This window comes from Hippopotamus amphibius, chromosome 9, assembly GCF_030028045.1.
Source record: "Hippopotamus amphibius kiboko isolate mHipAmp2 chromosome 9, mHipAmp2.hap2, whole genome shotgun sequence".
In the NCBI taxonomy this organism is placed as follows: Eukaryota; Metazoa; Chordata; class Mammalia; order Artiodactyla; family Hippopotamidae; genus Hippopotamus; species Hippopotamus amphibius.
In genome coordinates this window covers 72,012,662-72,037,451 of record NC_080194.1, presented here as the reverse complement: position 1 = coordinate 72,037,451, position 24,790 = coordinate 72,012,662, and the positions used below count along the sequence as shown (strand labels likewise).

Below are 24,790 nucleotides of genomic sequence, written 5' to 3'. Positions count from 1 at the left end.
TCTGCCTGCCAATGCAGGGGACATGGGTTCGATCCCTGCTCCAGGAGGATCCCACATGCCGCAGAGCAACTAGGCCCATGCGCCACAACTATTGAGCCTGTGCTTTAGAGCCTGTGAGACACAACTATTGAGCCCATGTGCTGCAACTACTGAAGCCCACGCGCCTAGAGCCTGTGCTCCACAACAAGAGAAGCCCCCACTCACCACAACTAAAGAAAGCCGACGCACAGCAAAAAAAAAGACCCAACACAGCCAATAAAAAAAAAAAAAAAAAAAGATATACACACCCCTATGTTTGCTGCAGCATTATCACAATAACCAAGATATGGAAGCAACCTAAGTGCCCATCAACAGATGAATGGATAATGAAGACATGATTTATATACACAATGGAACATTACTCAGCCATAAAGAAAAAAATGAAATCTTGCCATTTGTGACAACATGAATGGATCTAGAGGGTATTATGCTAAGTGAAATAAGTCAGAGAAAGACAAACACTGTATGATTTCACTTATATGTGGAATCTAAAAAACAAAACAAATGAACAAACATAACAAAACAGAAACAGAGTCACAGATACAGAGATACATAGGTGTTTGCCAGAGGGGAAGGGGTTGGGGGAGGAGGAGAGAAACAGGTGAGGAAGATTAAGAGATACAAACTTCCAGTTGCAAAATAAATGAGCCATGGCTGTGAAATGTACAGTGTGAGGAATACAGCCAATAATTACTAAATATCTTTGTATGGTGACAGATCATAACTTGACTTATTGTGGTGATCATTTTGAAATGTATAGAAATACTGAATCACTATGTTGTGTACCAGAAACTAACATAGTGTTGTAGGTCAGTTATACTTTAAAAACAAACAAACCCATAGAAAAGGACAACAGATTTGTGGTTACCAGAGGCAGAGGTGGGGAGAGAGGAACTGGATGAAGGCAAAGTGTACAAACTTCCAGTTATAAGTAAGTACTAGGGCTGTAAACATACAACATGATAAATATAATTAACACTGCTGTATGCCATATATTAAAGTTGTTAGAGTAAATCCTAAGTGTTCTCAACACAAGGAAAAAAATTTTTTTCTATTTCTTTAATTTTGTATCTATATGAGATGATGGATGTTCGCTAAATTTATTGTGGTAATCATTTCATGATGTATGTAAGTCGAATCATTATGTTGTAACCTTAAACTTATACAGTGCTTTATGTCCATTATATCTCAATAAAACTGGAAGGAAAAAAAATCCCATATTTCTCAAGAGGAGCTTACATCCTACTAGAGGGAAATGAAGAGGAACAAAATAAATGAGAAAATTATATACAATATCAGAAGATGGTAAGTGCTACGGAGAAAACAAAATCAAGGAAGGGGCTAGAAAGTGCTAGAGTGGGATACACAGTTTGAATTTCAAATAGAAGGATAAAGGAAGACCTTAATGAAAAACTAACATTTGAGCAGAGACTTTAATGAAGTGTGGGAAATAGACATGAACATCTAGAGGGAAGTGTTCCAGGCAGAAGGAAACATAAGTGAAAAGACTTCTGTTTGGAAGAAACACACTTGACAGAGAAAATGGCAGACCAGATCACAAGGCAGTGGCAGGGAGAGAAGTGCTAGGCTGAGGCAACAACATGAGAAAAGACACTGATTTCTGAAAACACACAAGGTCTTTGGAAAACTGCAAGCATTCTGATTAAGCTAGAACATTATATATATAAAGAAAAGACCCTTTTATGTTATACACAGGGACCACCCTGGTGGTGCAGTGGTTAAGACTCCGCCTGCCAACGCAGCAGACATGGGTTTGATCCCTGGTCCAGGAAGATCCCACATGCCACGGAGCAACTAAGCCTGTGCGCCACAATTATTGAGCCTGTGCTCTACAGCCTGCGAGCTGCAACTACTGAGCCCTCAAGCTACAACTATTGAAGCCTGCGGAGCATAGAACCCGTGCTCCACAAAAAGAGAAGCCACCACACTGAGAAGCCCACACACCACAATGAAGAGTAGCCCCTGCCCGCTACAACTAGAGAAAGCCCGTGCGCAGCAACAAAGACCCAACGCAGTCAATAAATTAATTTTAAAAACACTTAACTATGTCATACATAAAGATTTAAATAGTTTACAGAAAGAAGAGAGACTAAAGGGAAAAAGATAAGAAGCAAGGTGGGACTTCAAGACGTGCATCCTGACTGATGCAAACATGAAGTACAAACCATCATCTATAAAGTATTCTTAAAATTCTTAAAAACATGCTCACTTGGGATTTAACAAAGTCTATAACTCTAACTTCCATTTCACAGTAAATACAGGAGATAGAGGAGCAAGTTAACCAAGGAAGTAAACAAATTCAGAAAACAAGACATTTTACAAAACAAATGACCAAATTTCTTTAACAGGTCTATGTCACCAAAATAATAAGAATTATTCTCTAGATTTTTAAAAAAGTGAATGCCATGTGTGCAGACAGTGTGCCTTTGGATTTGAACAAATCAACTATAACAAGATATTCTGGGAACAACTAGAGAAATAAATATGGACTATTTATTAGATGACATTAAGGAATAATTTAATTTTATCTGAGGTGGTTAGATGATTGTATCTTTTTTTAATGTCACTTTTTAAGAGGTATTTACTGAACTACTTAGGGAAAAATATTATGATACTTTAAAAAAACTTCAGGAAAACAAATAGAGCAAATTTGACAAAATATTAATAACTGTGTAATCCCAAAGATGGGTATTGGCAGTTCATTATAGTCTCTACTTTTCTATAAGCTTAATAATTTCCATACTAAAGTTTAAAATTCTAAGTCATTTGTGATTCAAATATTTGAAAACCATTTCTTCTTTTACTTCAGATCTCACAAATAAAAACTGAAAAATAAACGCATTTTGCAAATTTCATTTTCTGTTTAAACTATTTCCTGTATTTAATCATGCATGAATTGATGTTTTTGCCTAAGCCATGAAAATAGAGAAATAAAATGCCACTTAGTTAAAAAAAAAAAAGTTAAAAAAACAAACAAAAAAAGAGGGCTACTGCAGTTAGCTATCAGGGTCTTGAATTAAAGCAGCAGCAGCAGGATGAGAGGACTATATGCCAGGGACAAATCTGGTTACAGAAGGGTCGTGGTTGAAGTTAACTCCTCCTTTGTGCTCCAATGCATTCTCAGTACTCTCAGCAATATGATGCACTTTATCATTCACATCTGCTTCCATCTAGATACTGTAAGCTCCTGATGATAGGATCTTCTTGGATCTTTTTTATCTCTGTATCCACACTGCCTAGCACATGGAAGACTGCTGAATGAACACCTTATTATTTATTTTGCAGTATTAACCCATTCTGTGGACATGATACAACTCTTATACATACTCCCATACATACTGCCATCAGGTCCTCAAGACCTTCTTACCTTGTAATAATGTTCCAAGAGAATCCTGACTACTCCCTCCACACTTTCTGCCTCGACAGGCTTCCTAGCAAACTGAAGTAGGTACTGCAAAGCATCTGCTGGGGAGGTAGCCTTACACAGATCTATGTGAAGCGCTGCAGATTTACTTGGTTTTGTCAGTCGAAGTTTCTTAGTAGCAATTTCCTCCTGTTGTTGCTGCAAGAGGGTAGGGAAGATAAACCATGAAAACCTGGGTGAAAACACGAAGTCTACAAATTTAACTTTGCCTCATTTGATGCAAATAATTTTTCCTATACCAAAAAAATGTATTTAGGTAACAGACCCAGCCTAAACAAAAAGCAGTGTTATGAACCAGGGAAGGAGCCAGCTAGAGACAAAGCTATGAGTTCCAGCTTTGCTTTTCATCAGCTCCTACGGCTTTGGGCAAGTCATTTAATTTCTTCAAATCTCAGTTTCTTTCTCTGTAAAGTAGGCCCATTACTATTTTGTTCTGCCTATCTCTTAGGATTGTTGCAGCTTTAGGGTTAAGAGGACACACAAAGGATCTGCTCCACTCTTTTTTTTTTTTAATTTTTATTATTATTATTACTTTTTTTGGCTGCATTGGGTCTTCATTGCTGTGCGCAGGCTATCTCTCTAGTTGCAGCGAGCGGGGGCTACTCTTTGTTGCAGTGCATGGGCTTCTCAGTGCAGTGCCTTCTCTTGTTGCAGAGCACCAGCCCTAGAGCTCAAAGGCTTCAGTAGTTGCAATGCATGGGCTCAGTAGTTACAGCTCGCGGACCCCAGAGCACAGGCTTAGTTGCTCTGAGGCATGTGGGATCTTCCCATGTCCCCTGCACTGGCAGGCAGATTCTTAACCACTGTGCCACCAGGGAAGTCCCTGCTCCACTCTTTATTAGAAAAGAAATCTCAATTCGACAAACATATTCAGACTGTGCTGAGGCACTTATTAGGCTCACCTTCCCTCCTGAGAAAACTAGAACTGATGGGAACTGTCTGCAGCCTACACTGAGGAAAAATCCTCTCACAACAGATGACTATCTTCACCCAAAGCATTCTACCTTTATTAGAAGGATGGTCAGTATAAGAAAAAAAATACATTGCCATACGCCTAGTGAAATGCAGCTACTTAATAAATATGTACTGAATGATTGATTTGGAATCAGCAGTTGTCTCTGAGTTCCAACTCTGCTGCTCTAAGTATGTCATGATTCTCAGTTTTATCACCTGTAAAATAGAAATGATGACCTACCACCAGTCTTTCTCAATCAGGGATCCTCATCTGAACCAAAGAACACACAAAATCAGCTGAGTGACTATTTTCTCAATTCTCCCAAAGATGGTGCATAACTAGAACTATTCTAGATGCATTTGTTACATATGATGAGTGCCAAAGAGTTCATGTAAAAGGGAACCTGTCACTCCAAGGCTTAATAAGGCCCTGCTGTGTAGATATAGAGGATCACAAAATAAAAGTTGTAATCAATAATTTTCCTTAACCCTTGATGCATCATAATGATACCTTGAGCAATCACCTCTTTACAAATTTACACTTCTATAAAGAAAGGCCAGGAATATTCTAGACAGGAACATGGCATGGCATGATAAAAGGACCAAGGGCTTTGAAGTCAGAGGAATTTAAGTTCAATTACCATTTACTAGCTAGAGGAGGCCTTCTCCATCTTCTATAAAAAGGAATACAGTACCTATATCATAGGGATATTTGAGGAATCTAAAGTATAATGTCTTTATTGTACAAACACATTATAAGCACTAGATACATATCAGCTCTCCCTTCCTCATCTTCAAAGCAGAGGAAAAATAACAGAAGTACTAAGATCCCATTTCATCACTCCATGGTAACCATTCATGAGCAATGAAGTGAAGAACTGACCTCTTCTCTTAAAATCCTTACCCATTTCCATCCTATTCCACACAAATTCAGTCTTCAGTGTTATCTGGGCTGCGGTTAGGTCAAAAGATTGGAAAGATTTTTTTCCCCCTAGCGAGTATGTAAGGAGAAGGACAAACCAATATCTGCTATCATTCAACCATCAATAACATTTTAGTGAGCCAGGCCCTGTGGTCTATCCAGGGAACACAGATGAACCAGGCATTATCTCTGCCCTCAAGGACTAACTAGTGGGGAGATACATGTACACTAGTAATTACAGTAGCATTGAGTGATAAGTACAAATAGATGAGTGCTATAGAAGCAGGGGAGGAGAGACTAAAGCAAAAATGTAGGTCCGCTGGGTGGAGAATGAAAAGAGAGGGAAGAATGACATCCGTTCTACGTAAAAGAGATGATAGAAAATACAAAAGTTTGGAGAGGTGCAAACACATGGCATGCTGGAGGAGGGGTGAGGAGCCTTGGTAAGGGGGAACAACAGAAAGAAAGGAAGTGACACTCCACAACAAAGTAAATGCACTTAATGCCACTGAACCCTACACTTAAAAAATGGTTAAAATGATAAATTCTGTGTTATGTATATTTCGCCATAATTTTTTTAAAAGGTGGGTAAGGGAAATAGAACCAGGCAACTCCAAAAAGCAAGCCACAGAAAAGGGAGCTCTGTGAAGTCAAAAAGCTTTCCTGAATCTTGACTCATTTTAAAAGTTCAGGAAAACTAAATGCACATAAAAAGGAGCAACGAAAGAGAGTCAAGGCAAATATCAAAGTTATTTTCAGAAAAAACAAGAATAAGAAGCAGACTAACTTCCCCATACACAATAGGAATATGCCAGAAAGTGTCCATAAAACAAAAAAGGCAGTGATACACGTAGAAGGAATACTGTCAAATCACGAAGGGCTAGGAAGTTTGGCTAGGGAGTTTTTACAAAAAGAAGCAGCTGTAAAAGAGGAAGGAAGACTTGATTTCTCAATGCAATTATCTCTTTGTACTGTAATCACAGATATGCTGTTCCGTATCTCCCACTCACCTGTGAGTTCCTAAAGGACAGGGACCCTAATGTGTACTGGACCTTTCACCACACCTAATACATTATAAGCACTCTTTTACTCAATAAACTTTTGTTGAAGGAATAAATGAAATGTTTAAGATTCAGCGTCCTGCTGGATGGTCTAAATCTTGCTACTCCACAAGTCTACGGATGGAAGGACGCTATTGACTGGTAACAACTGACGGCTTCTCTGAAATGCACATTATTGCCCCACCTCCCCCGCCCGATTTGCTTACTGAGTAGAATCTATATTTTAACAAGACCCCAGGTGATTTGGATACACAGTCTGAGAAGCACGACACAAGGTATGACCTGGGATCAACCTCTACTTCAGCGACATCTATGAGGAAATACACGGAGAATCACTGACTGCTGACACGGGTCTGGCCCACCAGTCTTAACACCGAAGGAGGAAGGTACTGCCCTCCTTCCTAGGTGAAATGTTCCACCAACGGAAAGTTCTACCCCCATGAAGCCTACGACCCTCGCTTGCTCTAACTGGGTCTTGAGGATTTCTATAGACTCCTCATCCAACCCCTTAAAGCTTTGCATGCAGTCAACCTGTCCTTGGGCGCTTTTTGTGTAACGGGAGTTGGGAGGGAATTTGCCACTAATTGGCTCGATGTCCTCATACCCTACCAGAAGCCTCAAAGTCCTCATCTGTAAAACAGAATGCTAATATGATACGAATAAAATGTGATAACGAATAAGATATTTTCGTAAATTGTAAAGCGCTGTTTGTTTCTCCTAATAATTTTTTAGTGTCAGGCTGCACACATTAATACTGACAACAGCAGCAGCAAACGACACGCCCACTACAGTGTAGTCTCAAAGCGGCTGCCTACCAAAGCAGTCGGCACTCAACCCAGCTTTGTGGCTCCTGTTCTGGCAAAGCGCCTAGGGCGTAGATAACCTTCCCCTACACTAGACCGGTCCCGGGAACTTTCCTTCCCAGAGCTTACCTGAACCACCTTAGTGAATTCTTCGTACACCCGCTTTTTGAGGTGCGCCGCCATGACTGTCCGCGCACCCTCTCAGCTTCCGTACCGGAGGAGGGAGGTGGAGCGGAGCCCAGAAAACCTGCCCAGGCCAGAGGAACCAGCCACGGTCCCACAAGGCAGTGGGGTTCCGGGAAAGAGAGGCCACTTCCTGCTGCTCGACTGCCTGGCCGCTGTGCCACCGGATTTAGCCGCCTCCGCCTCCTGCACCTGAGGAACGTAAACGAGAGCGAGAGCGTAGCGCAGGGGGCGGGGCTTATGATGGGAGGAGGCGGGTCGGAAAGGTTATAGGAGCCAATGGGAGCGCTTGGAGGCTTGCTGTTTGTCTGAGTGACAGATAGACTGCCGGGGGACCGGAGCCCAGGAAGGAAGTGCTAGAGGGTAAAGGGTAGAGGTGGAGCTCTCCAGAGCTAGAGACAAAACCTGGAGCTGTGTAAGGATTTTGACTGGAGAGAAAATGGAAAGAGGTCAAACTGGCGTCCCCGTCATCCGTTGCTGTTCACAGTATTTGCTTTTTATATGTTCCCTGCACTCTTCTCTTGGTGAGGCTGTTACTGGAAAAGTGGATTCCTTAGTGAACCCAAAAGACACACCTAAGCCAAAGTTCGGAGTAAGGAAGGATATATTACTTGCAGTAAGTAAGAACACAAGGAATCTTCCCCAAAGCAGTGTCTCTCCAAACAGAAAAATTGGGGAAGCTTTAAGCTAAGGGAGCATACATATTCATTAAGGGCTTGAGCAGAGGAAAATTCAGCGTAGAATTGGGGCAAAGGTAGACAGAACCCAAGCTTTAATTGATTGAAGTCAAGAGGGTCAAACATCATTGTTACATCGTCTACCTGGGTGGGGAGGCTTAGTTCCTGTAGAAAACTCAAAGACATGTACAGGTTGTTATGTGTATCCCTTGAGGAGAAACTTGTTTCTTTCTGTCTTTCTGTCTGTCTCTCTCTCTCCCTCCCTCCCTTTCTTTCTTTCATTTTTGCCACACCACATGGTATTCGGGATCTTAGTTCCCCAACCAGGGATCCAACCTGCACCCCCTGCAGTGGAAGCGCAGAGGCATAACCACTGGACCGCCAAGGAAGTCCCAGAAACTTGTTTCTTGACTGTTTTCCCTTTTTTCCTGCATTCCCTCACTTCCCTTAAGATAGCAATTACCAAGGCCTATTCAAGGACAAGCATTGTGGTTAGGCTTTGATCACAGAATGGCTTAGGCCAAAAATGGCTTCTCTTATGTCAAGAAAGCCATGCCTGGTTCTTTCTCTGGCCCCCCCCCCACCCCCATCTGATTACAAAGCTGTACACCACCCCTCCCCTGGCCTAGGGTACTTTTCCCTGCTTTCTCACACCATTTGTTCAAAAGCTACCTGTCCTTTAAGGAATCAAGCCATCCTCTGATAGCTAGAGGAGAGAGGAAAGAATTCTGAGGCCAAGGTTCAAGCAACAAAGCTTCAGACCACACAACTCAAATGGAATTTGAACCCAGCTGAAACTCACATTGGGACGTGAACTCATGGGCTGGGACTTTTACTCAGCCAAAACTCTGATTGGGATTCGAACCCACTGTCTTTTAGTTAAAATCGCTCACCTGGTGTCAGGACTTAGGTTCTTTATGTCTCAGCACAGAAGGATTCAGTGAGAGGCAAAGTGATAGGTAAGAAGTGGATTATTTAGAGAGATACACATTCCATAGACAGAATGCAGTTTATCTCAAAAGGCGAGATTGGCCCTTCGAGAAACACACTCCACAGAGTGTGAGCCATCCCAGAAGATGAGAGGCCCTGAAATATGGGTAGTTCTTGTGGGCTAATTTCATAGGCTAATGAGTGGGAGGATTACTCCAACTATTTTGGGGAAGGAACGGGGATTTCCAGGAATTGGACCACCACTCACTTTTTGGCCTTTTATGGTCAGCCTCGGAACTATCATGGTGCTTGTAGGTGTGTCATTTGGCTTATGCTAATATATTACAATAAGTGTTTAATGAGGCTTAAGGTCTACTGAAAGGTGAATCTTCCACCATCTTGGACCTAGTTGGTTCTAACCAGTTATATGTCATATCTTCAATGGGTATGTCATTCTTTTTGTTTGCTTTTTGGCTGTGCCATGTGACTTGCAGGATCTCAGTTCCCTGATCAGGGATTGAACCCAGGCCACAGCAGTGAAGGCCCAGAATCCTAACCACTAGGCCAACAGGGAACTCCTGGCTATGTCATTCTTTTAAAGGTTGTGCCCTGCCCCCTTCCCTCCTGTTTCACTACAGCTGGCACTTAATGAACAAGTAGCCTCAACTACAATTGCACTAACACCTAACCTGACAAAGATGTAGTGACAGTGGAATGAAATAACGCAGAAACATGTTGCACTGTATAGTATGGTTCACATGTTAGTGTTAATAAATCCAAGGTCAAGGTTTATATCCTGCACTAAACTTTAGTTGTTGGTTGTTTCGTTCTTTGAAACAAGTTAATGTAGGATGCTTAGAAAAGAAGCAGACTGTGGTAGATACAGAAGACCCCAAAGTGTGGAAAAGATGGTCTTTACCCTCAAGTTCTACAGTCTAACTGGGAAGGGAGATAGCCAACCTGATCATTAGAGGGCAAAGTGTACTGGATAACAGAGCAATGAGGTTCAAACAGACCTGACTTCAGGATGCCTCAGGGAAGTTTTACAGAGGAAACAAATTTTAATCTGGCTTTAAGATAATGAACTGTCCAGAAAGAAAGAAAGGCATCCCAGGCCAAGGAGACTACCACATATACAAATGTGTCCAGTGAAATGCAAAGCACTTAGCAAACAGTGCCTTTAATAAATGTTAGCAGCTATTATTATTAGTTACCATATTTTATCAAAAATAAGCCGCCAGCAATTATAAAACAAGCCATTAGTTTAGGTAAAACATAAAGAAAAATGGTGAAATTAAAAACAATGGTTTCTTATTGCTTAGATTTAGTTATACTTACTGAAAATAGCTCATTTAAACTTCTTTAGACAAAGATTTGCATCCTATGTCATACTGCTGTGTTTCTCATACCTTTCTGTACACTTAAAAACTTTCTGTTTCAATGCAAAGTATAGGAAAATCTTTTTAAGATACCTTAAATGATAATTAAAGACAACACATTCCCAGAAGTCAGTTGAAGTGATGACAATGTGAATTGCTATGACCCAGTCTACACAAGAACAATTGGCCAACAACAATCTTGAGATGTGTCCTGGGACTTCCCTGGTGGCACAGTGGTTAAGAACCCGCCTGCCAATGCAGGGTTCGATCCCTGGTCCAGGAAGATCCCACATGCCATGCAGCAACTAAGCCCGTACTCCACAACCACTGAGCCTGTGCTCTAGAGCCCGCAAGCTGCAACTACTGAAGCTGCTGCACCTGGAGCCCATGCTCTGCAACAAGAGAAGCCACTGCAATAAGAAGCCTGAGCACCACAGCAAAGATAGCCCCCACTCGCCACAACTAGAGAAAGCCCGCGCAGCAATGAAGACCCAAAGCAGCCAATAGTTAATTAATTAATTTTAAAAAAAGATATGTCCTATTTCAGAGATGGTAAATGCACATTTAAGCATCAATGATACAAGTATATCACTGTTATTATTAGATACAAGGCTGCAGGAAGAAGTTTGGTGCACTCAGAAAAATGAAGGAAATTCAGTTCATATTGAGAGTAAAATGCATACAGGAAACAGAACAGTGTTAGAAATAAAGTTGAGGAGCTAAGGCCAGGTTGATATAGAAACAAGAATATTCTGCTTTCTTTAATTTTGAAATGAAAAACTGTCTTTATTGAATTGATGACATTTTCCTTTGCCCTTCATTATTGTCCATGGAAATACAATGAGGTGCTCCAGTGAATCCTTTCGGCTTCAAATAAAGTGTTCCCTGTCCCTATTGTATAACATCTACCCAATTGCCCCTTGGAAATTGAGGTCAGTCACTCAGACTGGTATATTAACTCCTTCTCTGCCTGTTGGCTCAGCAGAAAGAGCCCAAAATGACCAGAGGCAGTTTCATTACACGTTCCAGTGTAATGGAACAGTGACTGTGTTCTTTAGTGGAATTATTCCTCCTTTGGGGACTAAGTACTCCAAACCCACTGAACACAAGAATTCCTAATTGAGTTATTATGTGTAAAAGTGACAGGAACCACTCCTACCTCTCAGTTCCCAGAATCATGTATTCTAACTTGTGGAAAAAACAGTACATATTTTAGCTGTTGATATGAGGCATGTACCACAAGCCTGTAAGACAGCACCACAACTCATAATATGTTGTCTCTCAGCTCCCACCATAACTGAGTCTGCAAAAGCTCATCATACTCTTTTTTATCATAGCTACATCTAAGTGTGGACCTGGCAAGAGTGAGAAGTTCCTTTGTTAAACGTTTTTCATCATAAAGTAAGTTCCTTAGTCAGAAGCACTGTGTGAAATACCATGAAAATGAAAAAGGTATCCATGAGTGGTAGGCCTGGCAGAAACATTGCAGTTAGGTGTTATTAGGATTCTCCAGGAAAACAGAACCAATAGGATATGTAGAGACATTAGGATACTATAACAGAATACCATAGGTTGAGTGGCTTATAAACAACAGAAATTTATTTCTCACAGTTCTGGAGGCTGGGAAGTCCAAGACCAAGGTGCTGGCAGATTCAGTGTCTGGTGAGAGCTCATTTCCTGGTTCATAGAAAGCTGTCTTCTCTCCATGTCCTCACGTGGTTGAAGAGGCAAAGGGGCTTTCTGGGGTCTGTTTTATAAGGGCACTAACCCCATTCATGAGGGCTCCATCCTCAGGACCTAATCACCTCCCAAAGGCCCAGTCTCCTACTACCATCACATTGACAGTTAGGATTTCAACATATGAATTTGGAAATGGGGGAGGGGAGGCACAAACATTCAGTCTCTAGCAAAAGAAAAGTCAAGTCTGAATCTGGGATATGTATCTATTCCTATGTGGCTAAATCACCACTCCCTCCCTGATGGAAAGGATCCAGCATATGGTAGAATTTGTTAAAAAAAAAAAAAATGGCCCCAATTCTTCCACTCTCTGTATGTAAATCCCTTGAAGTGTAGCTTTGAAGCTGCTTCCATTAAGAGATGGAATCTATACCCCCACTCTTCGAATTGGACTGGACTTGTGCCTGACCAGTAGAATACAGCAGAAGTAACAGTGTGCTAGTTTTGAACCTAGGCCTTAAGGTCTACCCACATACCAATTCTTCAGGTCTTTTGCTTGATTTTGGAACCCTACCATTGCCATGAGAATAAGTCCAACCTAATCTGCCAGAGAGTGAATGACTACATGGAGCAAAGGCAAGCTGACCCCACTGAGGCTATTTCAGACAAGCCCCACCCCAGCTGATCCTCCATCTGACTACAGATGCATGAGTGAGACCAAATAAGACCAGAAGAACTGCCCAATCTATAGGCTATGAGGAATAATTAATGGTTATAGTTTTAAGGTATTCAGTTTGGGAATCAGGAGGTTGTCATGTGATTAGACAGTCCCTAAGCTGCTAACTTCCATAGTCAGCTGGTGAGGAGACAACAAGCCCAAATGGATTTAGGCAGCTTGTTATTCACAGCATAGCAGGCAGCATGAATTTCATGTTTGTATTGGTTCTCCTTGCCCCCTAAACACCATGGGGGCAATGCAGGTGAATGCCATGCACAATAGATCCATAACACAGATGGAGAATACTTAGCTTAGAAAACCGTCAATCTTAAAAGAGGAATGCTAGCAAACCTGCTCTTGGAGAGAGACAATATCTTTTTTTTATCACCCCCCCAACATTATCTTTATCATAATGGTCAGGAAACAAATCTGCCTTCCAACCCAGAGGGAGACTTTTTTTTTTGTCACTCTGAAATGTCTCCAGGATTGGAGACCTAACCCTAAGCAGCTTTGCAAACATCCTCAAAGCTGTCAATGCCATTTGCTTAGAAATACCAGCATTTCTCCCAACAGTCTGTTATAATGCAATACAGCTAACTGATTTGCAGGACTATCAACCTACCACCAAGAAGCATCTAGTCCCCCTGTGAGAATAATACCGTATCAGGGTCTTAGTGTTGGTCTCTGCTGTTGGACATCCATCATTGACCAGATCAGCTTTGGCGAGAGGAAATCTATACAATAGAGCCCACGCACAGGCTCCAACCCTGCCATCATGACCACCTTTCTTATGACTCTGCTGAGCTGGGGAGAGAGGCTGACTGGCATGCACAGTTTGGATCATTGTGTCCATTTATTTTTTGAAAGCCTCTTGTAGAATGGGTGCCCTCTGGTGGCCATTCATAGGAAACACAAATACTTTCACCATTTGAAGACATTCATCCACATAGCAACATCCCATGCCTTCTTTTATTTTTTTTTTTAATTTTTTTATTTTTATTTTTTGGGGGTACACCAGGTTCAATCATCTGTTTTTATACACATATCCCCGTATTCCCTCCCTTCCTTGACTCCCCCCCCTCGAGTCCCCCCCATCCTCCCTGCCCCAGTCCTCTAAGGCATCTTCCATCCTTGAGTTGGACTCCCTTTGTTATACAACAACTTCCCACTGACTATTTTACAGTTGGTAGTATATATATGTCTGTGCTACTCTCTCGCTTCATCTCAGTTTCCCCTTCACCCCCCGCCCCCTCCCATACCTCAAGTTCTCCAGTCCATTCTCTGTGTCTGCATCCTTGTTCTTGTCACTGAGTTCATCAGTACCATTTTTAGATTCCGTATATGTGAGTTAGCATACAATATTTGTCCTTCTCTTTCTGACTTACTTCACTCTGTATGACAGATTGTAGTTCTATCCACCTCATTACATATAGCTCCATCTCATCCCTTTTTATAGCTGAGTAATATTCCATTGTATATATATGCCACATCTTCTGTATCCATTCATTTGTTGATGGGCATTTAGGTTGCTTCCATGTCCTGGCTATTGTAAATAGTGCTGCAATAAACATTATGGTACAAGCTTCTTTTGGGATTATGGTTTTCTTTGGGTATATGCCCAGGAGTGGGATTACTGGATCATATGGTAGTTCTATTTGTAGTTTTTTAAGGAACCTCCAAATTGTTTTCCATAGTGGCTGTACCAACTTACAGTCCCACCAACAGTGCAGGAGAGTTCCCTTTTCTCCACACCCTCTCCAACATTTGTGGTTTCCAGACTTTGTGATGATGGCCATTCTGATTGGTGTGAGGTGATACCTCATTCCCATGCCTTCTTATCCTTAATCTTCCTCTCTCATACTTCCCAAGTCTTTGGCCAACCAGGAAGGGGCCTGGGCATGCAATACCTAGGGATCAGTCTTCCAGGACACTGAGCACAGCAGAAAAGGGAAAAGAATGGATGGAAAGGGGGGCAGGGAGACAAGGAAAATAGTAGAAGGAAAAAAAAACAAAACTGCTTCTTCAAGAAACCAATGAGACCTGAAAACCTGGCACAGTGTTATGAACTAGGGTGTCTCCACGAGGGCAATCTCAAAGGTTTTACTCTGCGTTTTTCCTTTGGACTATAATGACAGTTATATTTAGCATTCAGTTTTAAGTTTTTCTCCTCTGACTCTATAATTTTCTTTAGTTAATCCCAACAGATCTGAAAAGTCTCATATACGCCTACAAATGAACAGACGTGGTGGTGGTTTTTTTTTAATTGCAGTATAGTTGATTTACAATATCATATTAGTTTCAGGTGTACAGCATAGTGATTCAATACTTTTACAGATTATATTCCATTTAAAGTTATTACAAAATAATGGCTATATTTCCCTGTGTTGTACAATATATCTCTGTTATTTATTTTATACATAGTAGATTGTATCTCTTAATCCCATACCCGCCCCCCCCCCTTTTTTTTAACTTTTTGGCTGCGTTGCACAGCATGCAGGATCTTAGTTCCCGCGACCAGGGATTGAACTGCCGCCTCCTGCAGTGGAAGCATGGAGGTATGGAGTTTTAACCTCTGGACGGCCAGGGAAGTCCCTCCCATACCTCTATCTTGCCCCTCCCCTTTCTTTTCCCCACTCATAACCACTAGCTTGATCTTTATATCTGTGAGTCTGTTTCTGTTTTGTTATACACAAGAGTGAGTCAAAAATCTGCACTCTGGCTGTAGAATTTATTTTAATTAACTTTTAGAAAAGACAAATATATCATTTTTGACACAATCTCCTTGCTTTTCAATACACTTTGTCCATCTGTCAACAAACTTTTGTATTCCCTCATTAAAAAATATTTTAGGCTGAGCTGCGAGCCACGAATGTACCACTGTCTTCACTTCTTCATTAGAAGTGAATCCGGCTCCTTCTTGAGGGCTAACACTTGCGCAACCTTCCTTGAACTTCCCTATCTATTCATACACACTTCTTTGCGATGAAACACTTTCTCCACACTGCGCACAAAGTCTTTGATAAATAACGACACCAGGTACACCCTCAGACCACAAAACACATCACTGCACGCTTCTCTTCTTTTGTGCAAATCACAAGTGGGTCATCCATTTTTGCTCATACCGCAGTTACAAATGAACTGATGTAACATGTTCACATCTGCACAGCAGTGACGGGAGAAAGTAGCCTTGAATGGAAAACACTGATAAGACAGTGCAGCCAATAGAAATTTTAATATAACCGGAGTGCGGATAATTTTTGACTCACCCTCATGTATTTGTTTGTGCTAGTTTTTAGATTCCACATATAAGTGATAACAGAGTATTTGTGTTTCTCTGTCTGACTGATTTCACTAAGCATAACACCCTCTATTTTCATCCACATTGCTGCAAATGGCAGAATTTTTCTTTTTTATGGCTAAGTAGTATTCCATTGTATATATACATACACATCTTCTGTATCTATTCATCTGTTGGACATTTAGGTTGCTTCCATATCTTAGCTATTGTACATAATGCTGCTATGAATATTGGGGGTTTGTATCTTTTGTTTTCTTCAGATATATACTCAGGAGTAGAACTGCTGGGTCACATGATAGTTCTATTTTTAGTTTTTTAAGGAACCTCCATATCATTTTCCATAGTGGCTGCACCAATTTACATCCCTACCAACAGTGTACAAGGGTTCCCTTTTCTCCACATCCTTGCCAACATTTGTTATTTGTGGTGTTTTTGATGACAGCCATTCTGATGGGTGTGAGATGATATCTCATTGTGGTTTTGACTTGCATTTCTCTAATAATTAGTGATATTGAGTATCTTTTCATGTGCCTATTGGCCATCTGTTCATCTTCTTTGCAAAAATCTCTATTCAGGTCTTCTGCCCATTTTTTAATCAGGGTGTTCAGAGATGGTATTTTGAACATTATTAATGTGCCTTACTTATTTTGCTTTTTCAGAAGAAGGGAAGAGAGGGTATTATTGGGAAGGCAACCAAGAGTGTCCATTTAATTTATGTATTTCTAATTTGTATCTTTTTGGATATTTCTTTTTTTCATAGCCCTGTGAGCCCTACCACCTTAAATCCTTTTTAGAGCAAAGATTTAATTAAATTGTACTAAAAGTAAATTGGTCTCCCCAATAATTTTAAGCCATCTATAAATGTAATTTTGCTATATAACATTGCATTATATAGATGTAAAGTAACTAAGTTGGCTTATTTCCAATTGTTCTGCTATTGTAAATTAAGTGGGATAAAAATAGTACATTATCTTAATTGTATTACGGATTGGGAGTGGGGGGGGGATATTGGAATTGCCTTTGTTTAATAAAACAGTTTGGTAAATTGCTAAGGAAGAGAGTCAGATACAAAGGGATGCAGGCTACAGCCAGAGCTATAAAAGATATAGCTAAACCGGAATGTGGTCTTTTGGCAAATGAGAGGAACACAAGAGGACTGGTGGAAATTTGGCATGCCTCGGAAGCCTCAATTTGGAACTGGCACACTGTGACTTCCACACATATTCCATTGGCTAGATTAAGTCATGAGGCCAAGCACGAACTCAGTGGGGTGGGGAAGATTACTGCCACCTACTGAGAAGCATGGCAGGAATAGAGAGGGAAGAAAGAATAGGAAACAAATACAGTCTACTTGTGAAAAGCCCCTAGTGATGGGGGTGACCAAGACACTTTTAAGAATAGATATGTTCAATATGCAATTTGAAGTTGTTTGCATTTCTGTGTGGTAAACTCCCTTCTCTTTACTTGCCTGTATTTGCCACAGTCTGCTATGTGCACAAATAGCTGATGGGAGCAGCATTTGTAAAAATTAAGAAAAGTATCTGAGTGTTAACTCCAGGTAAGCATTGTGTAGAACAGCACAACAGGTTTAAGACATCTAGTTGATCCCTATGCTGAATGAATCTAGCAGAAGCAGAGAACCAGAGCTGACCATAAGACATGCCTGCTGGGAATGTGCAGAAATCTTGGGGAGGGCATTGACCTTTCCATAATTCATGAAGTTGAGATTTTAAGCAATCCTATTTAGATCTTATGGAGCAGGGTATCTCCTTGGAATCAAATCTCACAAGTATAATTACTGATCCAAGGGTATGAACTTTTTTCAGGCTCTTGATGAGTAAGGTTGAATTGACTCATGATATTAAACTCAAATAGATATTTAGAATTTTTCCACTTTAAATTGTCAGCCATATTAAATACCAAAAAAAAAAAAAAAAAAAGAAAAAAATTTAGAACAAGCTTTGAAAATAAGAAAAAAATATACAAGCAGATGCAGTTACTGAATTAAAATGGTCACTGAAAACAGCTACATTCTGAGCAATTTTATGTTTAAATTTGAAATTCCCTGATTCGGTGTTAATTCCTTAAAGCTTCACAGTTAAACTTGACCTTCAGTCCCAGGGAACCCAGGATGGCTGGTAATCTTACTAGGTGGGGAACAGGGGCCCAGATCTGAACTTGGAGAAGGATGAATGTGTCCTCCTTAGAGTCACTTAATGCCTTTGGTCGAGAAGCAGAACGTGAGAGTCTCTTGTTTAAGTGGTTTATTGAGGATGTGTTCTCAGGTGAGGGAATCAGGGTAAAGCAGAGGAAGAACACTAAGCAAGAATGCGGTGTCTAATGAAGACTTACTTCAGCCTAATCCCATGAGGAGCTCTAGAATAAGAACTGCACCAGAGCTGGTTCCTCCTTGAGGTGAGGGATCAGTCTTCTGTACCTCCACACAAGCGAGATGGCAATTCTTTTCTTGATCAGGTCTCAAAATTAGAGTGCATCAGAATTACCTGGAAGACTTGTTAAAACAGACTGCTGGGCCAACACCCGGAGTTTCTGATTCCATAGGTCTGACGTAGAGACTAGAGAATTTGTATTTCTAACAAGTTCCCAGGTAGTAGGGATGCTGCTGGTCTAGGGACCACACTTTGAGAACTACTGCTCTAGATATGAGGACAGCTGTATGGCTTTAGCAGCCAATACACACAGCATCCACGAAAAGAGATCTGAGTGGCGTCTACTGCAGGTACTAACTTGGCATCTTCTTCATCAAGGCACACACCAGGGCTAGAAGACTGGACCACAAACTGAGGCTGGGTGGATTACATTTTTAGGGTCTGTCTAGATTCATGACATCCTATTATTTTCCTGTTGTCATCCCACATCTCCAGCCAAAGCGTTGTTGAAACATTCCAGTTCATCTCTGCCTTGCTACTGAACTTCAAAGGAAGGGTCTGGCAGGTACATGAGGCTTTGAAGAGGATACAGCTGTACCTCACTAGGCAAGTATAGTGGAGTCAGCTGCTATGAGTGGAAAGTCCTCAAAGGGGAAACAAATATTTGGGGGCAAGACTCAAGTAGACCACCTTGGAAGTTTTTGATGTCTGTTTGTTTCTAAAGGAAGATGGCTTTGGAAGGAAAACTTCATTTCATAAATCTCACCAGAGTCCTTAATAAATAGCCTCCGCCCCTGGGGATCACCACCAACTGAAGCTGAATGTATAGAAGTACTCGGAGACCTTCGCCGGTAATGGACTGTTGTGTGAATAGTGTACCTGGTACCCTTGGGCCTTTATGTCCATGTTCATACAGTCCAGGAGGTCACTGATATCCAGAGCTGCCTTCCAAGGCCCGAATTTGACCACTGACCTCTTCTTCGCCTCCAGGGAGCGCAAGGCTTCCGCGCAGTTTGCATCATCCTTTTCGTTTTGTACTAGGCACACCAGCACTCTGGAGCAGCGCACCGCCACGGCCTCGGCACGCGCCAGGCGCACCATGAGCTCCAGGTTCTCACTGTAGCCTGGCACCTGCAGCAAGAACTGCTTCCGAGCCACCTGCTCACCAAAGATCTGTGGCATATCCTCCAGGAGTTTGATCAAAGGCTTGATTTCGTAGTACTGAGCCTCACGGTACACCTCGGGGATGTGCTGCGTGGGCAGCTGCCCACTGCGCAGATATTCCAGGATGGGTCCAAAATAGGCGCCGCAGCGATTGATGAAGAAGCGTCCCTCCGCATCCATGCAAGCCTTGGTGGAGCTGGAGAACATCTCTGCCAGCTTTGAGTCCGGGAGTTTCCTCAGGGTGCCCAAGGTGGTGGTAAAGAACTCACCCCCAACGTTCAGCTCCACGACAGGAGATTCCTGGGGGCACAAGGGGCAGAGTGAACTGACAGCCCCACCTCCAGGGGGCTCATGATTTATTTTCATCCAAAGAATAATACCCTACAGAATTTAGGGGAGCCATAATGATTGGCTTCAACTTATTAGAATGTCCTTCCTACTGAAGGGGGTTATATTTATGCTGTATAGCTACAGAGAGCAGGCATTTTAAGGAACAAAAATATTTTAGTTTAATATAAGAATAGCCATTCAAGCATTTGAATTTTCTCATTTAGGTCACAGAATATTAGTAGAAGCAAGTCGCAGGGACAATACCTCTAAAATGTGTGGCCTGTGGCAAGGCTTTTTCCATCCCTAGGCCTCAGTTTCCTCATTTCTAAAATGAGGATATGGGGAATTCCCTGGTGGTCCAGTGGTTAGGACTCTGCGCTTCCACTGCAGGGGGCATGGGTTCTATCCCTGGTGAGGGAACTGAGATCCCGCATGCCATGTGGTATGGCCAAAAAATAAATAAATAAAATAAAATGAGGATATGGAGCTACTGTAATGTCAACAGAGTTTCTGACAGGGATGCTTAGATCTAAGATACAGTAAAAAAAAAAGGGGGGGGTTGGGGGGGCAAAACATTTTTAACCTTTCAGAAAGTCTGAAGAAACCACACATGTATTCCTTCAGGAATCATTTCTTTGGTACTTACTGTCTGTCCACATCCTGTGCTGGGAGTAGGGATATAAATTCTTATTTCCTATAGATCAGAAGTTCTGATTAGCAGTTTGTATGACTTTGATTAACAAATGGTATTTGTTTGATGGGTAATTTTTCAAAATATGGGCCCATGGGATTAAATAACAGGAATATCCTTGGTCGTGACAAGGTCAATAACACCAAATACAACAGGTGTAAAAGTGCCTCATAAATGGTAAAGTATGGTGCACATGTAAGTTAGATTAGCTGTTCATCAGAATTTTTAGAGGCCTCTTCGCTAGATCAGACCTGGGGCTGAGCATTAAGGATGTGGGTGAGACGCATGTGGTATCTGCCTGGAGATGCCCACAGGCCAATGCAGAGAGGGATGTGGAAAGAGACTGAGAGTTGGTCCACATCTGGGGAATACTAAGTGCTGCCACACACGCCTAACTAAAATACCAGCATCCCCTATAGTGATTATTACACATGAGGTGACACACCAGTGTTATCCTTACAAACCCAGCTTCCTGAACAACTTTCATCATTTAAAATTCACTCACTCATTCAATAAAACATGTATGCACCCATTTTGTGCCAGGTAGCTGGGACACAGTGAGGAACAAGCAAGACACAGAACCTCCCTTCACAGTCTAGTAACTGTGCAGAATGCTTTACATACATTCTCTAACTCAACCCTCACAGTAATCCTATGCAGAATGTATTAAATCCCCATTTTCCAGATGAAGAAACTAAGGCTTAAGGAGGTGAAGTTCAAGTTCCATAAGATCAACCAGCTATCAAGCGATAATGTCGGAATTTGAACTTAGGTCTGATTTATCACAAAGCTTGCACTTAGTCATTACATAAATTAGTATTCAACCTTCAAACACCTCCACTCTTCATTCCCTATTCATCCAACAAAATGTAGGGAGGACCTATTCCAGCCAAGCCTCCTCTTAAGCAGATGGACAGGACACAGTCCCTGCCCTTGAGGAGCTCATAGGGGAGAGAGGGAAACAGATGGCTTAAATGTGTAGGTGCTGAGGGGGAAGACTCAAAGGTAGAAGGGATTGGCTCTTTTTGTAGAGGTGTGTTGGAGGTTGTCAGGGAAGGTTTCCTAGGGGATGTGATGGCTGCCGCTGCAGAAAAGATCTACAGTATCAGGGGGAAGGCTGGATTTCCAAACTGGAGACTCCACTACATGTCACTGCAGGGCCAGGGATAGGCACAGGACTCAGGAATGTCCTTCAGTCTGATTTGGGTGTGACTTCCTTTTCAACTTGTTTGTGGGCTCTACCTCTAAGATTAATTGGAATTAAGAGAGCTCAAGGCAGCCAAACTGCTGTGGAGAACTAAGTTGCCATGGCAACAGCTCCTACCAAGGGACAGTTCTGCTAGCTGGAATGGAGAAAGAAGAAAAGAGGATGCATTCTGACAGCAGCCAAACAATACAGCCCAGAGAAAAATAAGCCCAGAACCTGTGACTCCCTCTTACTCCCATAAATCTCAAGGCTCTCTGGCAAGGCTGTTTGGTTAACCCTAAGGTGGTTCAGTAAAGCAGGCAGTTAAATGTGAAGTTGCAGACTTTAACCCCTGAATGGATAGATGATGCCCTCTCATCACTCCTGTACCACTGAAAGCTCAGAGGTGCACATTACAATTGAGGAAATCTCAGAAAAAGGGTCACACAGCTAGGAAGTGAGGAAGTCCGAGCTGGGATCAAATCCATATCAGTCTGACTCCAGGACAGTATAGGTACCCTATCCCCACCTTCCCAACATCCAATCCCAAGCTGCCAGTAATTAGCTGTGTTCCTGGGGCATCTCACTTCCTTCTCTGGGCCTAAGCTTAGTCGTCTATGAAATAGGGAGGCAAAATGGAGGAAGAGAACTGTAGGTCTCTCCAGCTCTTAAAGTTTAATGAATCCAATCACTTCAAATGTTGTTTCTGAAGCTCATTTCCAGATGCTAAACAAAATAAAATAGTCCCCTGTCCGGATATTTGCAGCCCCATTTCTTTATCAATCAAGACCTGGGCCCTGTTACCAACCTTCTTAATTCTGTTCCTTTTCCCTCCTTGATTTTCTAAAAACTCCAAATCTCTTTGGAAATCCCAGACCTCCTATCTCATCCATAAATACTACTGTCTGTGTTTCTAGCAGATAAAGACTTCTTTTCCATCCCTCTTCCAGACCACCTGCCCTTCCTCATGGCCCCTCTTCCCCACCTGTTCTACCAGTCACCCTGCTTAAGCATCTCTGGGTGGGCAAGCCTGACCCAGGCCCCATGTGCACAGGCTGGGGAACTGTGGTCTTTAGGAGCCTCTGCTGGGTACCAGGCTAGTGCTGGCCACAAGGACACAGGGATGAATCAGACAGGACCAGCTCTCATCCCACCAAACATTCATACATTTCCTTAGGTCACGCTTAGTCTAGTCAGTGGGGGGACACCTCCATTCACATGTCCCCCAAGCCCAAGATCTCTCCCACACCACAACTTTGACCTTTTCCCACTGTACCCTATCTCAGTTGTCTGAGCCAGAAACCTAGACTCTAATCTTGCACTCTGCTTCAGTCCTCAACTTCCCCCCACACACAGGTAATCAGTCACCAAGCCCTGGCCATTCTAAATGCCTGGTCAGTTCCATGGCCCCCCGACTCCATCTAATGTCTTCCCCCAATCCAGTCTCTACTCTGAAACCAGAGCAGTTTCTCTGAAGTGCAAATCTGATCTGGTCACCACCTGCATTAAACACTTAAGTGGTCCCACATTTCTTTACAGATAAAACTCTAGACTCCTTAACGAGGTTTACAAGGCCCTTTCAACCCTGGCAACCAACCACCAGAGCCACCTACTGTTCCCCCACCCACACCCACCCAGAGCAGGCTGGGCCCCATTGCCCCCAGAGCTTCACTCATTTACCATCCACAGTCCCTTCACTCATCCTTCAAGTTAACCCTCCAGGAATTTTCTGGATGGGTTGTCTCCTTGTGATTTCAGAGGGCCATTACTTCCCTTGTCATGGTAGTTACCTCTCTTGTAATTCTGTTCCTTCATCTGTATCCCCCACTAGCCTGGGAGGTTCCTAAGGGAGGACTATCCCAGATTCATCTTTATGCCACCAGTACCTACGACAGGGCTCAGCACACACGGGATGCTCCATAAGTGTCTGCTGAACTGCACTTACCCTCAGCACTGACTTACAGGAGCGCCTGGTATTCTGATAAAGGCCAATCTTGCCCTACTTGGCATCACGCACTGTGCTGGCTTCCTCCCTTGCCGGGTAATTAATTCAGACATTTATTGGGCACCTTGGGCGGCCCTGCCTCTGAGCAGGTGACTTTGTCAATAGCCAACCACAATGAGGTTGTCATCGTCCTACTGGAAAAAGCCACAGTCGCCCCGCTGCTGAACCTGCTTTCCCCTCCTACAAGTCTTTGGGATGGCACCTAGCCCGGGAGAGGTTAGAATGTTCTGATCCTCGAGTGCACCGGGCCTTTTCTTGATCCTCCCCCCTCGTCCCCCGACCTGAGCCCTGGGAGGGAACGGGCAAGCAGGAGGGCTCAGGACCCAGCCAGAGGGCAGGGACAGGCTGGAGAGGGTGGGGTGGTGGTGAGGGAATGATACTCTGGCCAGCCCTCAGTTGGGTCTACTCCCACCGGCAGGAGGGTGGGGCAGGGAAGGAAGAGGGGCAGGAGAAGAGCAGCAGACTGGGGCAAGCCTGGGGACTGAGAGACGAGACACTAAGAAGAAAGGGAGGACACAAAGGCAGCCAAGCCTGAGAGAGAGCAAAGAGGAGAAGCCGGACGGAGCCGGAACCGGAACCGAGACTGTGGCGCGGAAGGAGAGATCAAAGCGGCAGGAGCAGCCAAGGTGAAAAGAGAGAGCGCCCGGCCGCAGTCCCAGGGGGCGCGCCAGAAGCAGGGGAACTCGCAGCCGCGGGGAGGGAAGGACACGGGACCGTGGAACGAGTGAACGAAGGGAGAGGCGCGGGACCAGTGCCGGCCGGGTCCGCTCGCCCGCCCGCCCTGGGCTTCGCACTCACCGTCCGCCGGCCCGCAGGGGGCACGGCCCGGCGGAGCGGCCGGGAACCGGGCGCCACGGTCAGGCTCATCATACCAGCCCGGCAGGCGCAGCCCGGCGGCCGCTCGCCTGTCCCGCACAGCCCGCCACGTGCGCGGTACT

The 24,790-nt window shown here is 43.1% G+C and overlaps 3 protein-coding genes across 10 annotated transcripts in view; 1 reads left to right on the top strand and 2 right to left on the bottom strand.

Moving 5' to 3' along the window:
• The window catches only part of INTS4 (integrator complex subunit 4), a 123,731-nt gene extending 116,140 nt beyond the window's left edge, over positions 1-7,591 (bottom strand). For both annotated transcript variants that reach the window (XM_057747867.1, XM_057747868.1), the window contains exons 1-2: positions 7,354-7,591; positions 3,428-3,622 (exon numbers count right to left, since the gene is read on the bottom strand). In XM_057747867.1, coding sequence (XP_057603850.1) covers positions 3,428-3,622; positions 7,354-7,407 — 249 coding nt within the window. In that variant the 5' untranslated portion in view covers positions 7,408-7,591. The remainder of the gene's footprint in view (positions 1-3,427; positions 3,623-7,353) is intronic.
• A 7,677-nt stretch (positions 7,592-15,268) lies between these two features.
• KCTD14 (potassium channel tetramerization domain containing 14) lies at positions 15,269-24,779 on the bottom strand. Its single transcript, XM_057749125.1, has 2 exons — positions 24,651-24,779; positions 15,269-19,940 (listed from the first exon to the last, which is right to left on the bottom strand). Exons 1-2 carry the CDS (start codon positions 24,720-24,722, stop codon positions 19,278-19,280), a joined length of 735 nt encoding a protein of 244 aa, XP_057605108.1. The 5' UTR covers positions 24,723-24,779; the 3' UTR covers positions 15,269-19,277.
• THRSP (thyroid hormone responsive) overlaps positions 23,998-24,790 on the top strand; it is a 35,827-nt gene continuing 35,034 nt past the window's right edge. For 5 of the 7 annotated variants that reach the window (XR_009055484.1, XR_009055483.1, XR_009055485.1 and 2 more), the window contains exon 1: positions 24,083-24,478. The gene's annotated coding sequence lies outside the window, so the exon portion shown is untranslated. The other 2 variants (XM_057749129.1, XM_057749127.1) reach the window with 2 other exon arrangements.